General features: G+C 43.9%; 2 protein-coding genes across 2 annotated transcripts; both read right to left on the bottom strand.

Annotated features, from left to right (window-relative positions):
* Positions 1 to 1502: 1502 nt before the first annotated feature.
* On the bottom strand, positions 1503 to 7571 carry LOC111849206 (transmembrane protein 255B). The gene is made up of 8 exons (XM_023821900.2): positions 5962 to 7571; positions 5748 to 5772; positions 5251 to 5336; positions 3867 to 3932; positions 3562 to 3637; positions 2887 to 2977; positions 2534 to 2693; positions 1503 to 1682 (listed from the first exon to the last, which is right to left on the bottom strand). Exons 1-8 carry the CDS (start codon positions 6151 to 6153, stop codon positions 1503 to 1505), a joined length of 876 nt encoding a protein of 291 aa, XP_023677668.1. The 5' UTR covers positions 6154 to 7571.
* Positions 7572 to 12139: 4568 nt separating this feature from the next.
* On the bottom strand, positions 12140 to 20617 carry atp1b3b (ATPase Na+/K+ transporting subunit beta 3b). Its single transcript, XM_023821328.2, has 7 exons — positions 20283 to 20617; positions 15348 to 15476; positions 15154 to 15252; positions 14521 to 14708; positions 13738 to 13788; positions 12854 to 12940; positions 12140 to 12769 (listed from the first exon to the last, which is right to left on the bottom strand). The coding sequence occupies exons 1-7, from the start codon at positions 20389 to 20391 to the stop codon at positions 12602 to 12604; spliced, it is 831 nt and encodes a 276-aa protein (XP_023677096.1). The 5' UTR covers positions 20392 to 20617; the 3' UTR covers positions 12140 to 12601.
* Between the last annotated feature and the right edge of the window lie 1771 nt (positions 20618 to 22388).

Here is a 22388-nt window from a genome sequence, read left to right as displayed (position 1 = left end):
GGTGGAGATTATATGTGAACCCCACAGAAGTCGCAGACACGTTTAACCTGCGATGTGGCCCACATCTCAGAGGATGGGAAGACGCCCCCAAGTGTCTGGGAAACATTTGTTGTTCTTTGGTTGCTCATTCCTGGGATTTGGCAGACATGTTCTAGCTGAAACGTGGCCAGAGCTGTCCCTGCGCTCTACTCCAAGAAAAACAGTCCGGCGTGGGAGAGATGAGAGGCAGGTGTTGATATGAACATTTTGTCATCAGCAGCACTCGACATCCATTTTTTTATGCTACAAAGCTGAAATTACAGTAAAGCACAGTGTAAGTATCACTACTTAGTTCCTCTTGTTCAGTACATCCCATAATGCATTTCTTCCAGATTGATTTTGAACGAATGTATGTTACATTTATATAGCACTTTTCAAGACACCTAAAGTCCTTCACAGAACCAATGGGGAGCCACTTCAGCCACCAGCACTGTGTGGCCCCCACCTGGATGATGTGGCGGCAGCCATTCTGCACCAGTACCTTCACCACACAGTAGCTGAGGTGGTGAATGGGCAGGAGAGAATCACCAGTGAGATACAGGCATGATTAGGAAGGCGGATTAGAAAAGGCCACAGTGGGTAATTTTATCAGGGCATCAGGGTACCAGCCCTACGCTTCCAAAGGATGCCCAGGGGTCTTTCACGACCTCAGAGAGTCAGGACCTCCGTTTTACGTCTCTTCCGAAGGATGGTGCCATGGTTACAGCAGTGTCCCCATCACTGCACTGGGGCATTGAGATCCACACAGACCACAGGATAGACTAACCTGTCAGCCACACCAACACCTCTCCCAGCAGCAACCCTGCTTTTCTAGCTGGTCTCCCATCCAGGTACCAGCCAGGCCCAAACCTGCGTAGCTTCAGGTGGGTTATTTAGTATGAAGTTCGGGTGGTATGGCTGCTGACATTGTTTAGGCAAATTGCCTTGCACTACTTACTGTATGACACTTTTAGCTGCTATGTAAGATGAGAAGACTTTGTCATTGAATAACTGAGAACAACAAACTATGAAATTGTGATGGTATTCCCTAGTCCAAGACAGGTCAACAACAACTATAAGGTGTGCTAGTCACAAACGGCAACAATTAAGGGGCAATAATCGCAGACAATGACAAATAAGGTTCAACAGCATATTAAGCAGTAATGAGAAATTAAACTTAAAACAATAACACAGTGGATGCAGTCTGTAATAATGTGTACATTGCACAAGAGGGTCAATGTTATGTGAGTGTGTAAGACGTTGTGCACGTGTGCACCTGCTGTTGGAGGGGTGCAGCAGTTTAACAGCACCAGGGGAAGAATCTACTTTTCAGTCTTGTGGCGCATAAGGAAATTAACCTTTAACATCTTCCACAGAGGAGTAACTTGTGCAGGGTGGGCAGGATCTCTGAGGAGGTTACTACATGTAAACAGAAAGACGTCCTTAACTGCTGGCAGTTCGCGTTGATGATGATTTGGGCCATCTTAGTAACCTGCTTCAGAGCTGCCTGTTGCTAGATGATGCCAGATGTTGAAGGGGCTTGACTGATGGGGTGGAGGGTGTGGTGGGACAGCAGGGGGGCAGTGGGGTAGATGGGGTCTGTACTGTCGGGGACACGGGGCAGATGGCTGCCTTCCTGTCCCCTTTGTGATGGAACAGTATTTCTGACAGAGACAGAGAGTGAGAAAAACAGAACAGCCAAATCCATTCTGACTTTTCATGTACTGAAGGAAATCTTACTATGGGAAGTCTGAGAACATACATACTGTCAAAGGAGAACTGACCACTCCTGACTTCCTGATCCCCATCATGTGACTCATATTCCCTGCCTGATCCACATCATGTGACTCATATTCCCTGCCTGATCCACATCATGAGACTCATATTCCCTGCCTGATCCACATCATGTGACTCATATTCCCTGCCTGATCCACATCACGAGACTCATATTCCCTGCCTGATCCATATCATGTGACTCATATTCCCTGCCTGATCCACATCATGAGACTCATATTCCTTGCCTGATCCACATCATGAGACTCATATTCCCTGCCTGATCCACATCATGAGACTCATATTCCCTGCCTGATCCACATCACGAGACTCATATTCCCTGCCTGATCCACATCACGAGACTCATATTCCCTGCCTGATCCACATCATGAGACTCATATTCCCTGCCTGATCCACATCATGTGACTCATATTCCCTGCCTGATCCACATCATGAGACTCATATTCCCTGCCTGATCCACATCATGTGACTCATATTCCCTGCCTGATCCACATCATGTGACTCATATTCCCTGCCTGATCCATATCATGAGACTCATATTCCCTGCCTGATCCATATCATGTGACTCATATTCCCTGCCTGATCCACATCATGAGACTCATATTCCCTGCCTGATCCACATCATGAGACTCATATTCCCTGCCTGATCCACATCATGAGTAACCACACATGAGATGTTCCACCCCCTCCTGAACCTCATCAGGTGACTCGCCTCCTTTACCTGGTCCTTGATGCCTCCCAGTACTGCAGCAGTGAACACACCCAGGCCAAAGGCAACCAGATACAGGACAATGAGGATCCACATCGCTCGATACAGCAACAGCACATCTTGACAGCTCTGCACACCCACAAACTGGTAGTGATGGTTCAGATACCCACCACTGACACAAAAACATTGGCTTTGAGCTCCTAGCCTCTGATGGACATCACTTAGTTTAACTACCAATGGCACAACGTTAGCATTTAAGTACCTACAGCACTTACTACTGATGATCAAGTAGTATTGTAAGATGCCTGTAACCAAGATGTCTGATAAGGGTATTATTCTGACCTTTGACCTATGACCTCACTCACTTGGCGCAGTTGTACTGGTCGCAGCAGTGGCAGGTACCACTCCGCACACTCATGTGGCATGACTCCATCAGACCCTGATATGGCACCTGACGATGACATGGGAACCAACTGGTGCAACATCACTGCACACAAAAAGTTACACAGGATCTGAACTTGAACACAAGAGACCCCAGGAGACAGTCCATAAGTACAAAGTGGGTGATAATGGAATCAACACTAATACTTAGAACTGTTGAAGGACATAAGCCAACCATCATGTCTATACATGCAACTCATCTAAGTATTAGACAGTACAGTACTATAGCTGCCACTTGACAGGGCTTCCAGAATGTTCCACCTGACTGCTCAACTACAAGCACAACGCAAGCAGCCTCAGAAGGTGCAGCAAATGCAATTCTAGGATGAAAAAATATAATATTAAATACCAGAAAAATACAGTACTGATTCATCAGCCCGCCTGTTGATTCATATCAATCCATAGATTTAATTGGAATCAAACGAATATATACTGGAATCACAACTGGAAAATAAATTACTGAGAGAAGTATCAAGTACAATTTAATGGCTAATAGCCAGACTATTGTATGCACATATGACATGCACTGACCTACATAAAATAACCTCCATGTTAGAAAATGTCACACCTGATAAAGTACCAGCAGGCCTACCGAGGTATATAGTAGTTTTCATAGATGTAGTCATTTCCACAGGTATAGAACTTGCACCGCCCAGCCTTGAGGGGGCGCATGTCCTACAGAGAGAATGTATATCTTTGTATGGTTACTATGGCACAACCTGGGAACTGAACCGGTAGCTTTCAATTTATAAATCTGTGTCTTAAACCACTTTAGATGAATATGTGTAATAACCAAATATACACAAACAGTTACATGCCCACTGTTAAGATGCCCTATATATGCATGCAATTATCTAGCTAAACATAATTCTAAACACAGTGATCCAGCTTGCAGGGTACTCACAAAGCGGAAAAGAAGGAAGACACCGTCTATCACCAGAAAGAAAAGGGAGACGATCGAAGCAACAAGCTGGAAGACAACAGGGGCACCATGAGGTTCTGCTCCGTAGCTCTCCCAGCCACCTACATTGGCCAAGTTAATGTTCCTATGAAGTTAATTCCATTTCATTTTATTATTTATTTGACAGGGAACTGGCATGGAACTAGAGCTACAATAAACATCTGACGTGTTTTGATTTTGTAGCAAATACCTATTCTACAAGAGCGTGTTGCAAAAATTTTGTTACCTATTCTATATGTATGTTGACTACATTGTTCTGTATGTGTTGCGCATGGACAGTCCAACAGCTTCTGAATTTCAGAAGTCCAAGGTACAACGCGGCCTATAATATCTTTGTGTCGTGTTGGAAGGATGTAAACAGATCATGGAGATCATGCTGGGTGTCTTCAGCACACATACTCCCGTAACAATGCACAATGACCTACGTTTTTTTTTTTTTCCACAATCATCACCGACAGAAATACGTCATCCGTCTTTCAAATTAGAATCTCGTCGATTGATATGTATGTATTCAGTGTCTCTCTCTGAAAGCCAGCCCTGTCTATCACACTTAGCACCCTTGATTTTATTATGACACATTTTTGCCAATTAAAAACTCTTTGTTCTGGTTCCAAGCTTACTGGCCAGTAGGTGGCGCCCTGTGCTGATGTTGTGACATCTCGGAACAGCCCTCTGACGGCCTGCTGTTTCCTCTTATTATAATTCCCTAATCTGCTATCCAGCTCTTTATAATACATTTAAACATGGTGAAATCATTTTGAAAGGCATATAAACTTTTATTTGTCTTGAAATTTGGAAAATCTTGCACGCAACAAAAACCATTGTAAAAATGTTTTCTGCCAAGACCTAGACAAGCTCATGAACAACTGCCAAAAAACAAAATGTTCATCTTTATCTGTACTTATACTCCATTATCGACATATATTTAACATTTTGTTTATTAAAAGAACATCTCATATTTACTGCATCATCCAAATTGTCCTCAAAAAGATGGACTACAGTACCCATACTGCACTTCCTCCTGAGGACTACGGAGATAATGTAACCTTTAACCTCGCGAAGCAGACACATTTTCTGCCATAGTAACATCAGAAACATCTGGGTTGAAGCCATTTACCGTTGGCCAAAAAAAAAGATGCTAATGAAGGACAATTATTCACAGTAAAACACAAATGGGGCATCGAGAGAAAGTTTGGAGCCAAACTAGGCCAAAACTGAGCCCGAAGTATGGTACTACAGTCATACTCCCTGATTTACATGCAGTACTATGTTACTTTTTATACTCCTACAAACAGACCTACATTACAGTCCTACTCCTTGCACTTACCAACTGTTTGCGATTTTCCCGAAGGAAGAGTCCCAAAACGCCAAAAAAGATACACAGGTAAGACCCAACACAAGTAACTACAAGTGCTGCTTATGATGGAAAGAAATTGTCAAACCATCCATCCATCCATCCATCCATCCATCCATCTATCTATCCATTTTATTTCCACTTATCCAGTATAGGGTGAAACCTGGAGCTTATGCCAGCGCATGAAACAAGAGACCCCAGGAGGACATGCCAACCTGTCACACACACACACACACACACACACACACACTCCCAAGCCCACTGACAGACACCACTTGTACTTTGTCCATTGTAACTTTAATTTATCTCACTAAAAGCCTTTCTGTTCATAGTCTTGTGCTACATGCTGATTTTCCATTTCATTGTTACAACTTTTTATAGTGATTTAATACGAATAGGGTGAATTGCATGTATATATTAGAAAAGTAAATATTAAGTCTTTCACTGTTGTAGTATTGCATGTCCTCCACTTCTGCTGTTCTGCTTCTTATGTTTCTTAGTCATGCAGACAGTATTGGGATGGTGGGCAGCTAATCTAATATTTCAGTGGATTCCCCCCCCCCCCCCCCCGCCCCCCCATGAAATTTGATGTTGATGCTTAACCAGTTTGGGCGATTTAGCTTTAGCTCATTTATGTTTAAAATTGCATGCTGGTCTGTGAAGGAGACGTGGGTTTGTTTAGACATTTAAACACATACAGACGTGATTTATATAAATACGGGCATAAATCCCACTTACAACGACCCCTGGAATGTAGCCAGCGATGCTGACGTTCTCTGTGCGAGTTGCACTGTAGACCCCCAGGGTAACGATAATCAGGGACAGGCTGAACATGGCCAGCACCAACCCTGAGGCCTTTCTCTTCCTGCTCTCCATCAGAACTTGGCACACGGGACAAACTTTGTGCTATGACATCAGCTTGTTCTCTGACACTCTATTACCAAGATTAACACAGATATGTTTTATATCAATTGTCAGGCTTCATAAAGACCGAAATCAATTTTCTGGGACAGAGTACAAACATCTCACTATTATTAGTTAGATTAATAGTCATGCTAAGTTTTTAAATGGTATTCTTGTTTTGTATAAGGTCATGCTTCTGAAGGGTGTTCATATATTGCACAGAATAATCATATGAAAATATCTCAGATGCTCATCTTGTCTTAAGATTAAAAATTACAATCATTTAATGAAATGGGTAAATTCTAGACACCACTGAATTCTTTAGAAGCAAATATACAAGTATTTAACTAATTTAAACGTCAAGAAAAATGTCACGCATGTTTCTGCTCTAGTACAAACAACAACAACAAATGTATTTTTGTATAGCGCATTATCACAACATTACATCATCTCAAAGCGCTTTACAGCATCCCCACCCAAAGCCCCCATTGAGTAAGCCATAGGCGACAGCGGCAAGGAAAAACTCCCTAGAAGGAAGAAACCTTGGGAGGGACCAGACTCAAAGGGGGAACACATCCTCCAGGGGCCGGCAGGGAGAGTCAGATACAGTAAATTTTGAGACACAAACGGGGAGCAGGGGGGAGATGGCAAGCCGGTGCCAACGCTCCCTCCAATCGCCAGGCAACCAGAAGGCAGGGAGCGGGTCATACAAGGAAGATGACACAGGCAGAACGGTGAGCTGGATGCACGGACGTCATTGGTAGAGGCGACGTCACATGTAGCAGGGTGTGCTGGACATCTTGATAGAGTGAGGGCTCCAGGCAGCACCCCCCAGGAGAAGTAGGGGAAATAAAATATGCAATTAGTCAAAGTAGGGGAGACTATAGGCAGTGCTAAAAGTTAGATGAGTGCAATATGAAGTGCAATGCTCCGGCAGATATGGCTATGGCAGCATAAGTAGGAGGGAGAGGCAGGTGGGAATGCAGGCATGGGGAGTCCCTGAAATATTAACATATTGCATCACGGTTTAGGCTATTTGTTATAAATATTGTTTAATCAAAGGCATTATGTCTATTAAAAAGCGCAAGAGTGTATTATTTGATACAAGCATCGACGAGAAAAAGTATTCAACATTTCCTTAAGCACAAAGAAATGTGTTAGATATGCAATATTTGTATCTTAAAGGCTCTCGACCGCAGAACCAACCCAAACTGTATAAAAACCGTAACCTTCCTGCTTCTCCAAAAAACATCAGTGCGCAATTACTTACTGGAAATGCTGCTTCTCGGTGCTGTCGGTGGTCGGTCCTGCGCGCGGCGCAGCGTTGCGTTCAGGGGGGCTCCCTCTATCTTTACGTAACCTTACCGGGGGCTCCGGTATTTCATGCTGTGCTCGTTTGTTCCGTGTATTTCCAAAGACATGACTATTCATATATAAAGCATGTTTGTGTGTGCATAGTATTTTCTAGTTTTGCCATTTGTCCCAGTTGCAATTTGATTACAAAATAATTGCAAACTATCTAAATAGATGTCTCTATAATTTATGGAAATGCCGTGTTTCCTATTAGTAATTTTTTAATAGCGTTTCACCCCCGTTGACTGACTTCATGATCAGTGTTGGGGAAAGTTACTTTTAAATGTAATATATTACAATACTGAGTTACTCCCCCCAAAAAGTAACTAATTGCATTACTTAGTTACTTTTTATGGAAAGTAATGCGTTATATTACTTTTGAGTTACTTTTGCGTTACTTATTTCTTACCTGGCTAAAGCTTTTTGTTGTTCAGGCCTTAGAATTATTATTTCATTTTCTTTTAAAAACACATATATAGAATAATAATATAGAATTATATAATATTCTCAGAACTTTCAGAGCTATGCATGCCATTTAAAAAAATCTCTTAACATTAATTATTGAAAGTTGAAAATGAATGTGTTTGTTAAGTTTTTATTTTTATTTTGGTAGGCTATGGCCTACATAAAGTAAATTCACTGTCCAATGAGATAATAAAGAGTGCAATATAGGCTAGATAATTGCCATTGTGAAATAAGTTATATTAGGGCAAAAGACAGATCTTAAACATTTAAAATGTTTAATAACTTTTTAGAGAACAATGAAATTGTACTACTCAAGTGATCTGAATTCCTTAGTTCAATTTTTATCAGATTATTCAAGTCAGCCTATGTGTTTCTATGATGCTTCAAAAACATTATTTCTCTGTTCACGCTCCACTTCATCTGCCAATGAATTCAACGATCTTATCAGATCTCCAGCCGCCATGTTTCAAACGATCTAAACGTAACGCGCTTCCGCCAATCCCCGCCTTGACGCAATGATTGCCGTAGGGTGGGCGTGGTCAGCTCGGAATGCATTTTCAAAGCAGCACTGAGTGCGTGATTCTACGTGACTACGTTCGTTTTAATTAAATATTTTTTTAAGCAAATTAATTAAAATAGAAAAGTAACTCGCGCTACTTTTTAAAAAAAGTAACTTAAATATTGATGTGCAAATTTATAAAGTAATGCGTTATATTACTCGTTACTTAAGAAAAGTAATATTATTACGTAACGCACGTTACTTGTAACGCGTTACCCCCAACACTGTTCATGATAAATACAGGTGTGTGTAATCAGAAATAGTGGTATACGACAATGTGTGTTTCTGTATGCATGTTGGTGTGTAGATAAGGTGCATACCACAGTGTGTGTGTGTGTGTGTGTGTGTGTGTGTGTGTATATATATATATATATATGTTGAGGGATGGGGGACGTTGCATATAGATCAACACGTCCCCAAAATGTGGTAAAACCTGGAACTTCATTACTTTTGGGGACATTTTTCAGATCACCACTTGGATAGTAATATATTGTGTCTGTGTGTGTGTGTGTGTGTCTGTGTGTGTGTGTGTGTGTGTCTGTCTGTGTCTGTGTGTGTGTGTGTGTGTTCCCTACGATACACTGACATCAGAGATATCCCCTGCTTGTGATTCTAAACACTAAATGCAACCCATTTAAAATTAAACTATATTAAAAATACAATGGAATAGTGGACATGGAATAGTGGAGATGTCTTTAAGACATCCGGAAAAGAAAAAGTAACATTCATATCACAAAAAAATCTTTTAATGCCAATATATTATCACAACGATCATTTCCATTACAAACTAAAAAACTGAGACCGGTTCAAAAAATATCGGACAAAGTATTGTGCAAAACAGCACCACCCTTAGGTCGAAAAAGGGAACTTCAGTGAAGCGAAACTTTATCTGCCTCACTACGTACTTCTTATCAACACCTGTTTAGTAATTGATTGGTTAGTTAGAGATTGAGTCCACACGAGCTGGCGTTTAGGGCACGCGACTAGAGTGAAAAAGTTAGGAAAGTTGACAACAAAGAATGCTTGGTCTGCAGGGAGGTGACCTTGCATCGGTTTTACTTGTATTTCTATACTGCTTCTATTTCAGAAATGGATGCACCAGCATCGCACTGTAAGCATCAGCTCACCGAGCTAATAATCACGTAATGTTCGGGAATCAGGCTAAACAGGACTACACTGGACTGAAATTAGTAACCAAAGGAAATGTTTCGTTATAGTGCACTGAATATTTTAATATTTACTATAATGACTAATATACACTGTCAGAAAAAAGTACCAATTTGTACCTTTGAGGGTACAGTTACTTGTCACTGGGGTTGTACCCTCAAGGGTCTGCCAATTGTACCTCTTACCTGTAAGTAAATGTACCTTTTAAAGTAAAGATGTTTCATGTTGCTTGTACCATCAGGTGTAAAACTACACCAGGGCTATTCCCTTCTTTCTAACATTCATGATCAGGTCAGAAATTATATGGGGGGGGGAATGGGTTGCTTCAAAAAATTTGGTCACCAGCTGTCATTGGTTCTAATGCTTTTTAATGCAATCTCATGCTCATCTGTGACATGCAGCCTACCCAAACTGGTGATTCTCTGATGGCTGCAGCAAGGTTGTGGTAAATATATGATGTGAGAAGCAGAGGATGAGAAGGCATGCGGCCGCGCGGGGGAGTTTATGACTGTCCGAGCTGCAGCTGAGAATGTCCACTTTATTCGGGTCCTGGGAGAGAAACAGGAATGTGCTGAGCAACTGCACCTGCCCACTTTTGCCTGAACGACTGAAAGTGCCCACCTTTTATGGTTCTAGGTACCCCTCTTTCGATAACAGACGATCATGCAAAATTTTCCGAAGAACCCTGAAAGCATACATCGGGGCTCTTGCTCCCTACGCCACGCCTCTCCCCGTTCGAGTACCCAACCCCTCATGGGCGGAGTTTGGTGAGGGGGCGGCAACAAGCAGTGCCTCCCCAGTCGCCAGCATCGAGCTGTGTTCTGTGTTCTGTGCTGGTACTTTGCACCTTTGCATTAGCGGTTTGTTGGTACCCTATAGGTAGACAAAATTACAGATTATGTGTGCATCAGCTACGTGCGTTAACATGTAAAGTCAGCAGGATGTGGGTTTTTTGCCACGCCCCCCAAAGTGCAAACATCAAACTCCGCCTATGCTACCCCTCTACACGCAGCAGTGCACGTATGCATAAATTACTTCCATGTTACTACAGAAAGTCGTTCAGAGAGTTTGCTCCCAGTGCTTATCCACCATCCACCGCTACGAAGTGTTTAAGCATAAAAGTGGATCAGATTTTCTGTATCTGCATATATTGTAGTACCTGGTCAATTTGTTTGTAATTTTATTAACCAATGACTGACTTATGATAGTAAATGTATTAACACCACTGGACATATTATTGAACGAACTCCTTTATATTTTTTCCAGATAATGAGCCTCAAGTAAATCTATGAGCTCCCTACAGTTCAGTGGTGAACTAGACAAATGTGTGTTACGTTCAAAGGATGCGGAATGTGAACATTAAATTGACATTAAATTGACACGTATTTTGTTTCAGGGACTTGGGCGTCTTTGCACTGGCGCTGCGCAAATGTACCAGTTCTGAATCATTTGAAGGTTTGATGCCACCCTGTGTTGGATGGATGGTACTACACATGGTCCACGGGTCCGTCCATTTTGATTCAGCTATTTCATCGACATGGCGGAGGTGGATGAGAGAAACCATCAAACACAGATCACAGAAAGTCAAGTCTTTTTTTTCATACAGCGTTTTTTTCACAGTCAGATTCTGAAACTACACGTTTTTGTTTAATGAATGCAATGTGATGTCAGTGTGGTGTTGGTTAACCTGCAGTGTTACCGGACGGAAATCATGTCATATAGGTACGGTAGTTTCTGTTAGTTATCCTGTAATATAAAATCACAACCAGCAACACCACGTTAAACGATCAGTAAGCTTTCATTAGATAGTCAGATGTCCTGGAGTAACATTTGAAGAACCACGTTACAACTTAGTTTAGTAGTTATGAGATCCAATTATCAATCAAACTAGTACGTGTAATTCTGCATACTTGTTATTAATCTGTGAATACATATTCAGCATCTATGTTAACATCTACACAGCAAACCAGGATGGGGTGATGTCTCTTAATTGCCATCTTTAACATTTCGGGTAACCGTTTGAAAAATAAACTGAAGATCCACAATAAATTGCTTTAATGTGATTTTAAAGCATCTAGAGCTCAAAACAGTAGACGATGCGCGATGTTCAAGTATGAGATTAAAACGCGCTTCTGTGTTGTGTCTGATTCATGTCCTGTACGTGCGTGTGATATGAAATCAGCTGGCCATACGTTGTCACAGTGTATAATGTTGACGATAATGCAAATATATGAAAAGCAGTTTAATAACAGCAACGTTACATTAATATGTCAAAATTTTCTTCGGGTTTGTACGGGTCGAGAATACGAAGCACAGGCAGCAGGACCAGCGACGCGCGCCTGTTCCTCCTATCTGAACCACCTGATCACACAGCCTGCGTTTTATCACTGGTGATGAATGCAAAAGACACATAACTTGCTTTTTTTTAAAATTGATTTTTTTTTATTTCACAAGTTCTATTTCCATACAGGTCTTAAGGCATCTGCACAAACCACATTTTGCAGAAGTTAAAAAATCATTTTCTTCAGATGGCAGCCCAGTATAACTGTTTTTTAAAGTTCTTTCTCTCTTTAAATAATTCATATTGTTGCTTAATTTATTCCTTAGATTTATTCCAATGGTCAGAAATATCGATTAAATATGTACATAGATAAACACCACTGATACAACAGGTTGCACGTCACAAAATTGTAAGGATCACAGCGAGTGGCAGCACCAGACACACCTATTTACAGGTCCCTAATGTGGCACGCCATCCTGACGACGATTGTGGCTTTGTTCAGGTGGCTAGGAGGGAATGGGACTGTTCTCTGGCAGTGTGTGTGTATGTGTGTGTGTGTGTGTGTGTGGCTTGTGTGCACCTCCTGCTGATGGGTTCTACTCTAGGACCTTCATGCGGAACGTCACGCGGCCCAGGAACTTGTCGCGGTCGTCGTTGTTGCGCAGGTCGCTGCCTTCCACCTTGCACTCCACCACCAGCTCCGTGTTGTAGTCCTGCTTGGTCAGGAGCAGCTTCACCGCCACCAGGGGCTGGACGTAGCTTGGCTGCGGGGGACACGGGCACTCAGCTCACTCGCGTCACAAGCTCTTCCTGGGCGTGGCCAAAAATCGCCGAAGAGAGCTACTTACGTGAGCCTTCTTGCCATAGTAGGGGAAGTACATCTTATCGAACCTGCCCTCTGCTGGGAAATACTGCATCTGCACTGCGGAGTCTCTCTGCGGAGGAGAAGGGGTAACAGCAGAGGGCTCGTGTGACACGTCCAAAAGCAGTTTGGAAGCGATTTAATCATAGAGGACCTTAGGAAGGCAGATACTGACTCCATCTTTGCTGAGATCACATATATCATACTACTCCAGTTTGATGGTAAATATATATACTGAGATGCAGATGGGACATTTAATATCAATACATCTACAGAACTGCAGAATAAGAACCGGAAGATGGTGCGAGTTTCAGCTAGGCTTTGAGGTCAAAGGTCGTGTGTGTGTCTGTGTGGATTAGGTTTCTATTACATTGTGGCGGGCCACATGTCCCCCACAATGTAGTAAAGACCTGTTATTTTCACATTGTGGGGACCATTTCTCAGAACCCCCAAAAAGATCTTTGAATGCAATCAAAAAAGTAAAAATGCCAAATACTGGGAAAATACTTATGGTTAAGGTTACGGCTGGGTTCGGGTTAAGGTCATCATGTTGGGATTAGAGTTTTCCCCTTTGAAATGAATGGAGAGTCCCCACAAAGATATAATTACAAACCTGTGTGTGTGTGTGTGTGTGTACACCCAGCAGCATGGTTGACAAATAAAAATGTAGACATACAAGCAAAGAACAAACCAGACCTTACACACACATCAAAATACCAGACAGGACAACAGCGAACATCTCACATCCATGTAATGTTATTTTATCATACATAAATGTAACTATTGAGTACATCCACACATTTGTTGGAGGGAGAGGGGCGTATGTATTTGGTACAGAGCATATGTGTGCATGTGTGTGATCCTGCATACCTTTGCAGTGCAGTTAATGTATGGATCACCTCGTGGCTTCAAACCAATGATCTGCAGAGAGAGAAAATTGCAGAGAGATATTTCTGTCAGTATAGGGGCGGCACAGTGGCTTCGCACCTCCAAGGTTGTGGGTTCAAATCCTGCTTTTGCTCTGTGTGTTTCCCTCACAGTCCACCACACTCCATGGCCTCACAGTTGTAGTGACAGGACAGACAAGGCAGGCAATGGCCTGGGGCCCCAAGCTGGAAGGGGGCCCCTGAGGGCAGCCATTTACATAGCACTTTGCAACGACAAATCTGCTTTATTTGTGTATTCTGTTTTTAGCAAATAAAAATAAAAGATTTGTGTTTAATTTAGACGATGCTAAAATAATAGTAATACATTTTACTATGTAGGGGGAGGGAGAGTTAAAGGGCCTCATGGAGTTTGTTTAGGGCCCCCAAGTGCCTGGTAACAGTGCTTTGTGTGTAGAATGAGCAGGTGTTTCACTGTTGGAGGCCAGTTGATAATGAGGTTCTCCCCCCACAAAGGTCCCTCAAGGAGCACCAAAGCCCTAACGCTGCATCTGCCTGTGTGCTGGACTGCTACCATGTCCCACGTTCCCCAATCAGCCTGATCTCATGACTCTTCTGATGAATGAAGCGGAACAGAGAGGGCCACAGCTAGGGATGACCATGCGAACAGGTGCTCTGAGACATGCATGACCTCCAGCAGATCTCATGTGGCTGGGGAAGAACCGCAGATATACACTGAACTGAGTTGGAGACTAGAGGAATGACTGACCCTATTCATCTTGACCAGGATGCAGGGTTTTCCTTCAGAGTAGCCGAAGCTGGTGTCCGACAGGCCCGAGCACTGTCTCAACGTGCTGCGTTTGAACTGGCAGACCTTCTTCTCCTCCTCGGCGTCCTGCTCAAAGTACTCACCAAGCTGGCACACCTCATTCTTCTCCTGCGCCGTGTCGTTGTACTCTGGGGGAGGGAGGTGCACAGGAGCAGAGAGAGAGAGACGTGCCCGTCACGCACGCAGTGCGTCGCCCGAGACGTGCATTCACTGTCACAACGGCCATACACAGCAAAGCTCACCCTCACGTGCCCTGCTGAAATGTGTCTGGATAGTAAATACCTACCTCAGAAACCCGCGTGCAGAACTGCACTGGATGCCTGTGCCCAGACCTGGGTAAGATGGAGGTTCTTTGCTGAAGTGTCTGCGATGCAGTGGAGAGTCTGTGATGCAGTGGAGAGTCGGTGCTTGGGTATCTGCGATGCAGTGAGTATTCTCTGCTAGAGTGTCTGTGATACAGTGGGGGTTCTGTACTGAAGTGTCTGTGATGCAGTGGAAGGGGGTATGCTGGGGTGTCCGTGCTGCAGTGTCTGTGGTGCAGTGGGAGGGTGTCAACGTCACGGAAGGGCTTACGCTGCAAGAAAGACTCCAGATTATTGACATACTGATTGTAGCTGCTCTGGACTGTCCGGTTGAAGACGATCTCCATGGATTTGGGCCGGATCACCAGCCCTGGGAGGCAGAGAAAGTCCCAGCAGAGGATTACTGATGTGATTCATTTCACCCTCCTTTCAATCCTTTATCTTTTCTGCAAGCCATAACACTACCTGGATTGGCCACTCGGTCCCGGTACCGTGGAGTGTGGTCATCCAGCGTCTGCAGCATGATCCACATTGTCAGGCTGAACATCCCAGCCAGGAAGCCATAGAACACCAGGTAGAACAGGAGGATGAGAGCTGGAGAGCAAATGAGAGAGCTAACACCTCATCTCGGAACGCTTCCCTATTCCTGGATGACAAACAAAAGCTTACTGCAGGCTGATGACCCAGTTCTTTCGGGTACCACCTTGCAGACCAAGTTAGATACAAAAACTGGAAAGAGGAAGGAATGTACAGAATCATTGCCCAAAAGTTTCCTCCAAGCTAATCAACAAGTCATTCATCATTCATCTTCCTAGCCAGTCAATCATGTGACCTAGCAGAGTCCATCATACCACCAACTAGTCAATCAGCACTCAAATTCAAATTAAAAAAACTTTATTTGTCCCCGAGGGGCAATTAAGGCACACAGGGCAGTTGGACAGGGACACAGTGACGTAAAGTGCAACAGTGAATACAGTGTTTAGAAGGTTCTGTGCAAAATTGTGGTCAATCAGGTAGATGGGAACTGAATAAATATGTAAAAGGGAGAGATTGTTAGTGGGCATGGGGGGAGGGGGTCAAGTGCAAGGAGGCGGGGGGGAAGGGAAGTCTGTGAGTTGAGGACTTGAACGGCCCTGGGAACAAAGGTCGCTCTCCTCCTCTGTGTCCTGCAGCCGGGACAGCGGAGCCATCGTCCTGAGGGGAGACACTCAAACTCCGGGAAGAGACCATGGGAGGGGTCCTGCAGCAGGGGCAGCGGAGCCGTCGTCCTGAGGGGAGACACTCAAACTCCGGGAAGAGACCATGGGAGGGGTCCTGCAGCAGGGTACAGCGGAGCCGTCGTCCTGAGGGGAGACACTCAAACTCCGGGAAGAGACCATGGGAGGGGTCCTGCAGCAGGGGCAGCGGAGCCGTCATCCTGAGGGGAGACACTCAAACTCCGGGAAGAGACCATGGGAGGGGTCCTGCAGAATCCTGCACGCTGCTCTTAGAGTTTGCTGCTTCCTCAGGGATGAAAGTGCTCTGAGCAGGAGGCCGATGATCTTAGAGCAGACTTTCACTGTGTTGGCAGGCGGGTCCTGTGCTGCAGGCTGGTGGAGTGATACCAGCAGGTGATGGAGAAACAGAAGATTCTCAATGAAGGAGTAGTAGAAGGTTCTGAGTATGACCTTGTTGACCCCAAAGCTGTTGAGCTGCCTTAGGAGATGTTGCTGCTGCTGACATCTCCTTAGAAGGTCCTCGGTGTTGGAGGCAAACTTTAGGGTGCAGTCAAAGATGATGCCCAGATATTTGTACTCCTCCACCACCTCCACTGTCTGCCTGTAGATTATGCTGACAGATCCTGTCACCAGCTCCCTCTGTTTTTTAGAGAAGGTCACCGCCATGTCCTTGGTCTTCTCCACGTTTAGCTCCAGGGAGGCATTGTCACACCATCGCACAAACTCATTGAGAAGTGAGCCGTGGTGAAGTAAGGAGCCTGAGAGCAGAGACAGGAGGACTGTGTCATCCGCGTACTTCACTGGATGACAGTCTGGGTGGATGGACCTGCAGTCATCGGTGTACAGGATGAACAGAAGAGGTGACAGGACGCAGCCTTGGGGGGAGCCAGTGGAGGTGATGGAGAGGTCAGAGAAGATGTTGTTGACCAGCACTCTGTGTCCTGTTGGTCAGAAAGTTGATGATCAACAGAGTGAGCTGGTCTTCCAGGTGGAAGCGGGTGGAGAGTTTCTCTGCCAGGACGTGTGGTCGCATAGTGTTGAATGCAGATGAGGAATCTGCAAACAGGAGTCTAGCTGAGGTGTTGAGGAGTTCCAGATGCTTGTGTATCTTGTGCATGATGAACATTTTGCATCGTCAACCCCCCTGCCTGCCCAGTACGCAAACTGGAGAGGGTGAATGAGTGGGCCGGTCACCTTGATGATATGATCCTCAATGACCCTCTCCATGGCCTTCATTGCTAGTGAGGTGAGAGCCAAAGGCCTGAGATCATTCAGGATCTTAACCGAGGACTTTTTCAGAATGGGGACCACAGTGGAGTGCTTCCACAGCTGGGGGACTGTGCTGCTGTCCATTGTGAATGTTCCTCAGTCAATCAAATACACACAAACCCTGTGTAATCCATTGTCAATCAAATACATACACCACATTTTAATTTGATGTCAACCAAACACACACTCCATCTAATCCACTGCCAAGCACACTGACTCAACCCATCTAATCAGTTTCAACCAAATCCACACACACCCCCATCTAATCCATTGTCGATGAAATACACACATTCCTGTCCAATCTACTGTCAATCAAACACAGAAAGATTCAATGCCCAAAAAACCCAACATGATTCTGGTTTTTCCCTCCACTTTACATCACCTTTCCGTGTCGCATCCACACACCCATTCCACCAGGCGCCTACACGCATTTTATATGCCTCTAAAGAGACGCATGGGTCACATGGTCACTGTGCACTGGCATGTGTGCCAGAGAGGCAATGAAGGACCATATTCTTAAACATGTCAAGCATTCTGGAAATGCAGCTGATCTGAGGACTGACACGTCTGATCCCACTCTTGCAGCAGATCTCATTGGTGCTATTATACACAGAGAGACACCTCAGGAAGAGAACAAGATCAGCCACTTCCCATGAGAGATCAGCCACTTCCCATGAGAGATCAGTCAAAGTTTCATTAGACTCACAGTCGCGGCATAAGTACTTTCATCAGAGAATCACTGTGTGCTTGTCACACCAGGAGCAATTAAGGTGGGAGCATAAGTGGGGTCATAAGTGATACAGAAGGGCCAGCCTTATCACTAGCCAATGATATGTTCAGCAAGTCACAAGAGAGGAGGCCTTCCACAGACCAATCAGCTTTCAGCTGGGTCCAGTGCCTCTGTAGCCCCGCCCCTGTATACACCCCAGTGTCACACACACTTGCCTCTGGGGTGAGTGAAGACAGCAACATTAGCAATGACTTTACTTCACTATGGTACCAAAAGCCATAACACAGTGGCACATGAGAGATGCTCAGGGGCAGCAAAGCCTGCCCTCTGGGTACATTTAACACCAGGCCATACACATGGATCTGTAAAAACTATGTGACTTATAAGTCACACATAAGTTGCCTATGTGTAACTTTCTCACGTCACCTGCATGAACAAATAACTCCCCCCATCTAATATTAATTACTCGAACATATGTTTATTACTAACATGTGTTTACCTACTCTTGTACCGCATAGTGTTACAACAGCCCATCGCACTAAATTTTGTTTCTTCCATGGAGAAGAAAATAATATCTAAAATGACCTTCTCCGTTTCACCAGTACATAAGACTATGTGCATCTCAGGCGGTATTTCATTTCATTACTACGTTTCCCATAAAGCGTCTGCGCTCTCTGGGAAAACCCGTTTGACCTTGAGATGGCGCCGCGCCTCGCTGCTCCAACTTTACGCCAATTAATCGCTTCGGCGGTGGATTGCTTCATATTACAGCGTTATGTTATATCAGCTTTTTTATGGGCGGAAAACCTCAGGCAAAGATAATAAATCTTAATATAAAGGCTTTTTACAAGTCAGTTTTAAATAATGCATTTCCGTTGATTATCTGCAATCCTATATCGATTAGCGTCCTACTGATAAGAGAAAAATGGGCATTATTTTGACAAATGCCTTCGGTCACATTTCGTTGAGTACACGCTTGATATGAAGGTTGGGGGTAGCGGGGAATCGGCAGATTTATGCACATTTCAGATAAACGTGGAGTCCGTCACTGGGGACACGGATGCTGCAGTCCGGCACTGTCAGGCTACTGTAGCTGCCTTCATGCGTGTTGAATCTCGTGAAACATTTCGCTACCAAGCTTTGCTGGCGGGGCTCCGAAAGCATAGCTAATTATTTATGAAAACTTAGCATCCACCGCAAGATCTGTGGTTTCCAATCAATGTCATCAAACCTACATCGCGGATGCGGACGCCAAATGTAATCGGTTAGGAAGTCACATGCGCATTCGCATATATGACATTTCGCATGGCGGTCCTTGGTGGTGTCACTCAGAAGGCTTGATGACATTAAATACCGCCGCACGTCTAGCCCCGTCCCTTTCACGCGGGTCCTCCTCTCAAGACGAGCCTGCTTAACATGAGCGACTCAAAAGCACATTTAACTGCACTGCGGTGACACTGCTCGTTATATCTACCTCCCACCCCCAAGCAACATCTGAGTCTCACCCTCTTTGATGCTATCAGCACTTGACATAAAAATAACGCCGTATAAATATTGCTGCGTTTTGTCCATCGAGGTGTCATGATGAATCTCATTATTAATATGATCATTATTTGATTTAAAAACCTGCCAATACAGACCTGAGAGGATGTGGCATGATGGAAGCGCCTGCCTAATCACACTTCGCTACAGCTGTGTACAGATAGGCAGTTTTGGCCATTTGGTCCAAATGAGTCGAACGATTCACCAGCGCTTCTGTCTCATGTATCTCATTGCATTGCGTTCGAACCAAGAGACAATTTAGAGAAAGCGGCTGCTCTGTGTTGTGGGTTAAATGTCTCATTTTAACATATAACTGCAAATAGACACGTCATTCCGCAAGATTTTTAGGTACGAGGAAGTGGTTTAGATGTAGACACCTACAGCTAGCCCACAGAAAGCAGTTATTTAAAAAAAAAAAAAAAAAACCGATAAATAGCCTAAAGACATCTCCCTAAACGGATTAAGATAAATATTTTTCTGTTTTTTTTTGTATTGCACTGCAGTTAAAAAATAAAAGGTTAAATGAATGAAATCGGCACATTTCTATGTATTTCAACTAATTTCTTGCCATGTAAACCACCTCCGAATCGTTGCCTTTCTATTTCATGACTACATCTTTCTTCACATGAACCGGCATCTTACCCCAGCTGCTGGCTGTCCGACCCATGAACTCTCCATTCCGCGGATTATAGAAAAAATCTTTCCAACTGGACTGGTTCTGTTCCTCGGTTTTTTCCTCCTTGTTCGACATGGCTTCACTCGTGTTGGGCTAAAAGGCGTGCGGCTGACAATTAAGAATAAGGTTTGCGCGGTACCAGTGCGGCTGCAGTGTTTAATGGAGAAACCAGTCAGGTCCCCAGCGGCGTCGCTTCTGAACGCACCGAACCGCACCGGACCGCAACGCAACGCAGCGCAGCTCAGACTCGGCGAGTCCGAAGGAGGGTATATGTACAAGCGCAAGCGCAGTGTGTCCATCCCCTACCCCTGCTCTCTTTAAGTCATTGGATTAAAAATATTATCGATGTAATTTCAGCATCCTTCAAACTGGGAGGCAACAATTGTGTTTCTGCCTGCACTTTTTTGCTTTGTACATGGGGGGTTTCCAAATACCAGTCTATTTGGCTATAGATAAGAGGTTAATAGCTCTATTTAACTCGATAAAAGTTTTCCAGATTTTCACCTGGACCCATCAATTCATCCTATATTAGTAACCTTATACCAAAAGAAGGCTGCAGTGAACCAGAGTTAGATAGGTGCCAGCACAGGTCACCATATAGAGCTGTTTACTGATTTACAGACAGTATTTAGATTATTAGTGTTAATTCCTATCTAAATGACATTCATCCAACCACCCATCTTCTAACCATTGGTCAGGTTAATGTGGTATTAATTATGACAGGCAAATATGTTTGGTTTTCATCAAAGACATTAAATTCCTTTGAGCAAATAGAACGGAAAGCAGAAGAGCATTCTGCGTTACTGATCACACGTACCCACCCCCCAGGAATCAATTTCGCATAATCAGCAAACAGCAGTTCCCTCAGGATTAAGCTTAATGTGAATGTCGGGGAGATAATGGATTTGAAACATGTTGAATGGAAAATCCCTCATCTATATGAACAAGATGAAAGGATGTTTGTTTACTTTACCAAGCAGAATTTCTCATGTTTTTAATAGAACATATTTCTCGTATTTCATGTGACTTGTCTGCCACAGATTCTGTGAGGATCTTTCACAGACACATACTCAGTTCACTGGACATTCCTGTAGGACCTTCTGGAGACTCCATATTCATTCCAGGCATTGTCCCCTGGCAGGATCTGCATCTACTCATATTATTAATATTATTAGAGAATAGATGGATCGTGCTGTCATGCCTCATTTCCATTCTCAGTGCACTGGGTCCTTTCTGGTCATGAGAGAGTCCAGCACACAGCTCTCACCTTCAAACCAAAGCCCTAACCGTTTCATTAGGACTTTTTAAGGTACATTTTTACTGTGGACGAAAGTGGTGAAATGTTTGGTTTAATGACGCATCGGGGCATGCAGTGCCTCAAAATACCCTTTTCACCTGCAAATGGACCAGATTCCTAATGCAATGGCTCTGCACTCGCTGTCCTGACTGTATTTACAAGCGCCCTTCAGCTGTGACCGTTTGCGTGTCTTATCGGCTGTGCGCATTTATTAACAGCTGTTACATCATGCCATCTAGCTGCAGGCCTTAATAATTTACATTTAGGCACAACTCTCTTTTTGTACAAGGAAAGACGAATGTTATATCAAACGGTAATCTGCCTTTTATATGTTTTACTCAAAGAGTACGGAATGTATGGACTGAAATTCAAAACCAACAATTTTGGTATCTGAAAGGGTTTTTGAAGTCTTCTATTTTTTTCTAAGCAGAAATGTGAACAATCTTTGGGGAACACAGTTCCTAAAAGCTATCTTTGGTTTGTCGGCTGTATATTGTCATTCACACACAAGCCTTTCGATCGCCAAACAACACCAGATTTCACAGAAACTACCAGCCATGCATTGAGCTTATCGTGGAAGTATGATGGCCACAGGAGCAGAACTTGCTATGTTCTTGAGTAATTCTCCACTTTAGAAAAGTAAGTAATATGTAACACGTAAAATAATCAAATTCCTGATACAGAAGAGAGCGAAACAGATCACCTGTGATTCACCTGTGATTCACCTGTGATTCACCTGTGATTCACCTATTTCTCACACGTAACGTTGAAGAAA

Source organism: Paramormyrops kingsleyae, chromosome 17 (assembly GCF_048594095.1).
Source record: "Paramormyrops kingsleyae isolate MSU_618 chromosome 17, PKINGS_0.4, whole genome shotgun sequence".
Lineage (NCBI taxonomy): Eukaryota > Metazoa > Chordata > Actinopteri > Osteoglossiformes > Mormyridae > Paramormyrops > Paramormyrops kingsleyae.
This window is presented reverse-complemented; position numbering and strand designations above follow the sequence as displayed.

Excerpts from the sequence above, each read along its gene's own strand:
- atp1b3b (XM_023821328.2), bottom strand. The coding sequence starts at position 20,391 with ATGTCGAACAAGGAGGAAAAAACCGAGGAACAGAACCAGTCCAGTTGG. Across the intron at positions 14,709-15,153 it reads TCTGGAGTCTTTCTTGCAGC|AGTACAACGACACGGCGCAG; the intron begins GTAAGCCCTTCC and ends TCCCTCCCCCAG. Across the intron at positions 12,770-12,853 it reads ACTATGGCAAGAAGGCTCAC|CCAAGCTACGTCCAGCCCCT; the intron begins GTAAGTAGCTCT and ends TGTCCCCCGCAG.
- LOC111849206 (XM_023821900.2), bottom strand. The coding sequence starts at position 6,153 with ATGGAGAGCAGGAAGAGAAAGGCCTCAGGGTTGGTGCTGGCCATGTTC. Across the intron at positions 3,638-3,866 it reads TCTTCCTTCTTTTCCGCTTT|GACATGCGCCCCCTCAAGGC; the intron begins GTGAGTACCCTG and ends TTCTCTCTGTAG. Across the intron at positions 2,694-2,886 it reads GACCAGTACAACTGCGCCAA|TGGTGGGTATCTGAACCATC; the intron begins GTGAGTGAGGTC and ends TTTTTGTGTCAG.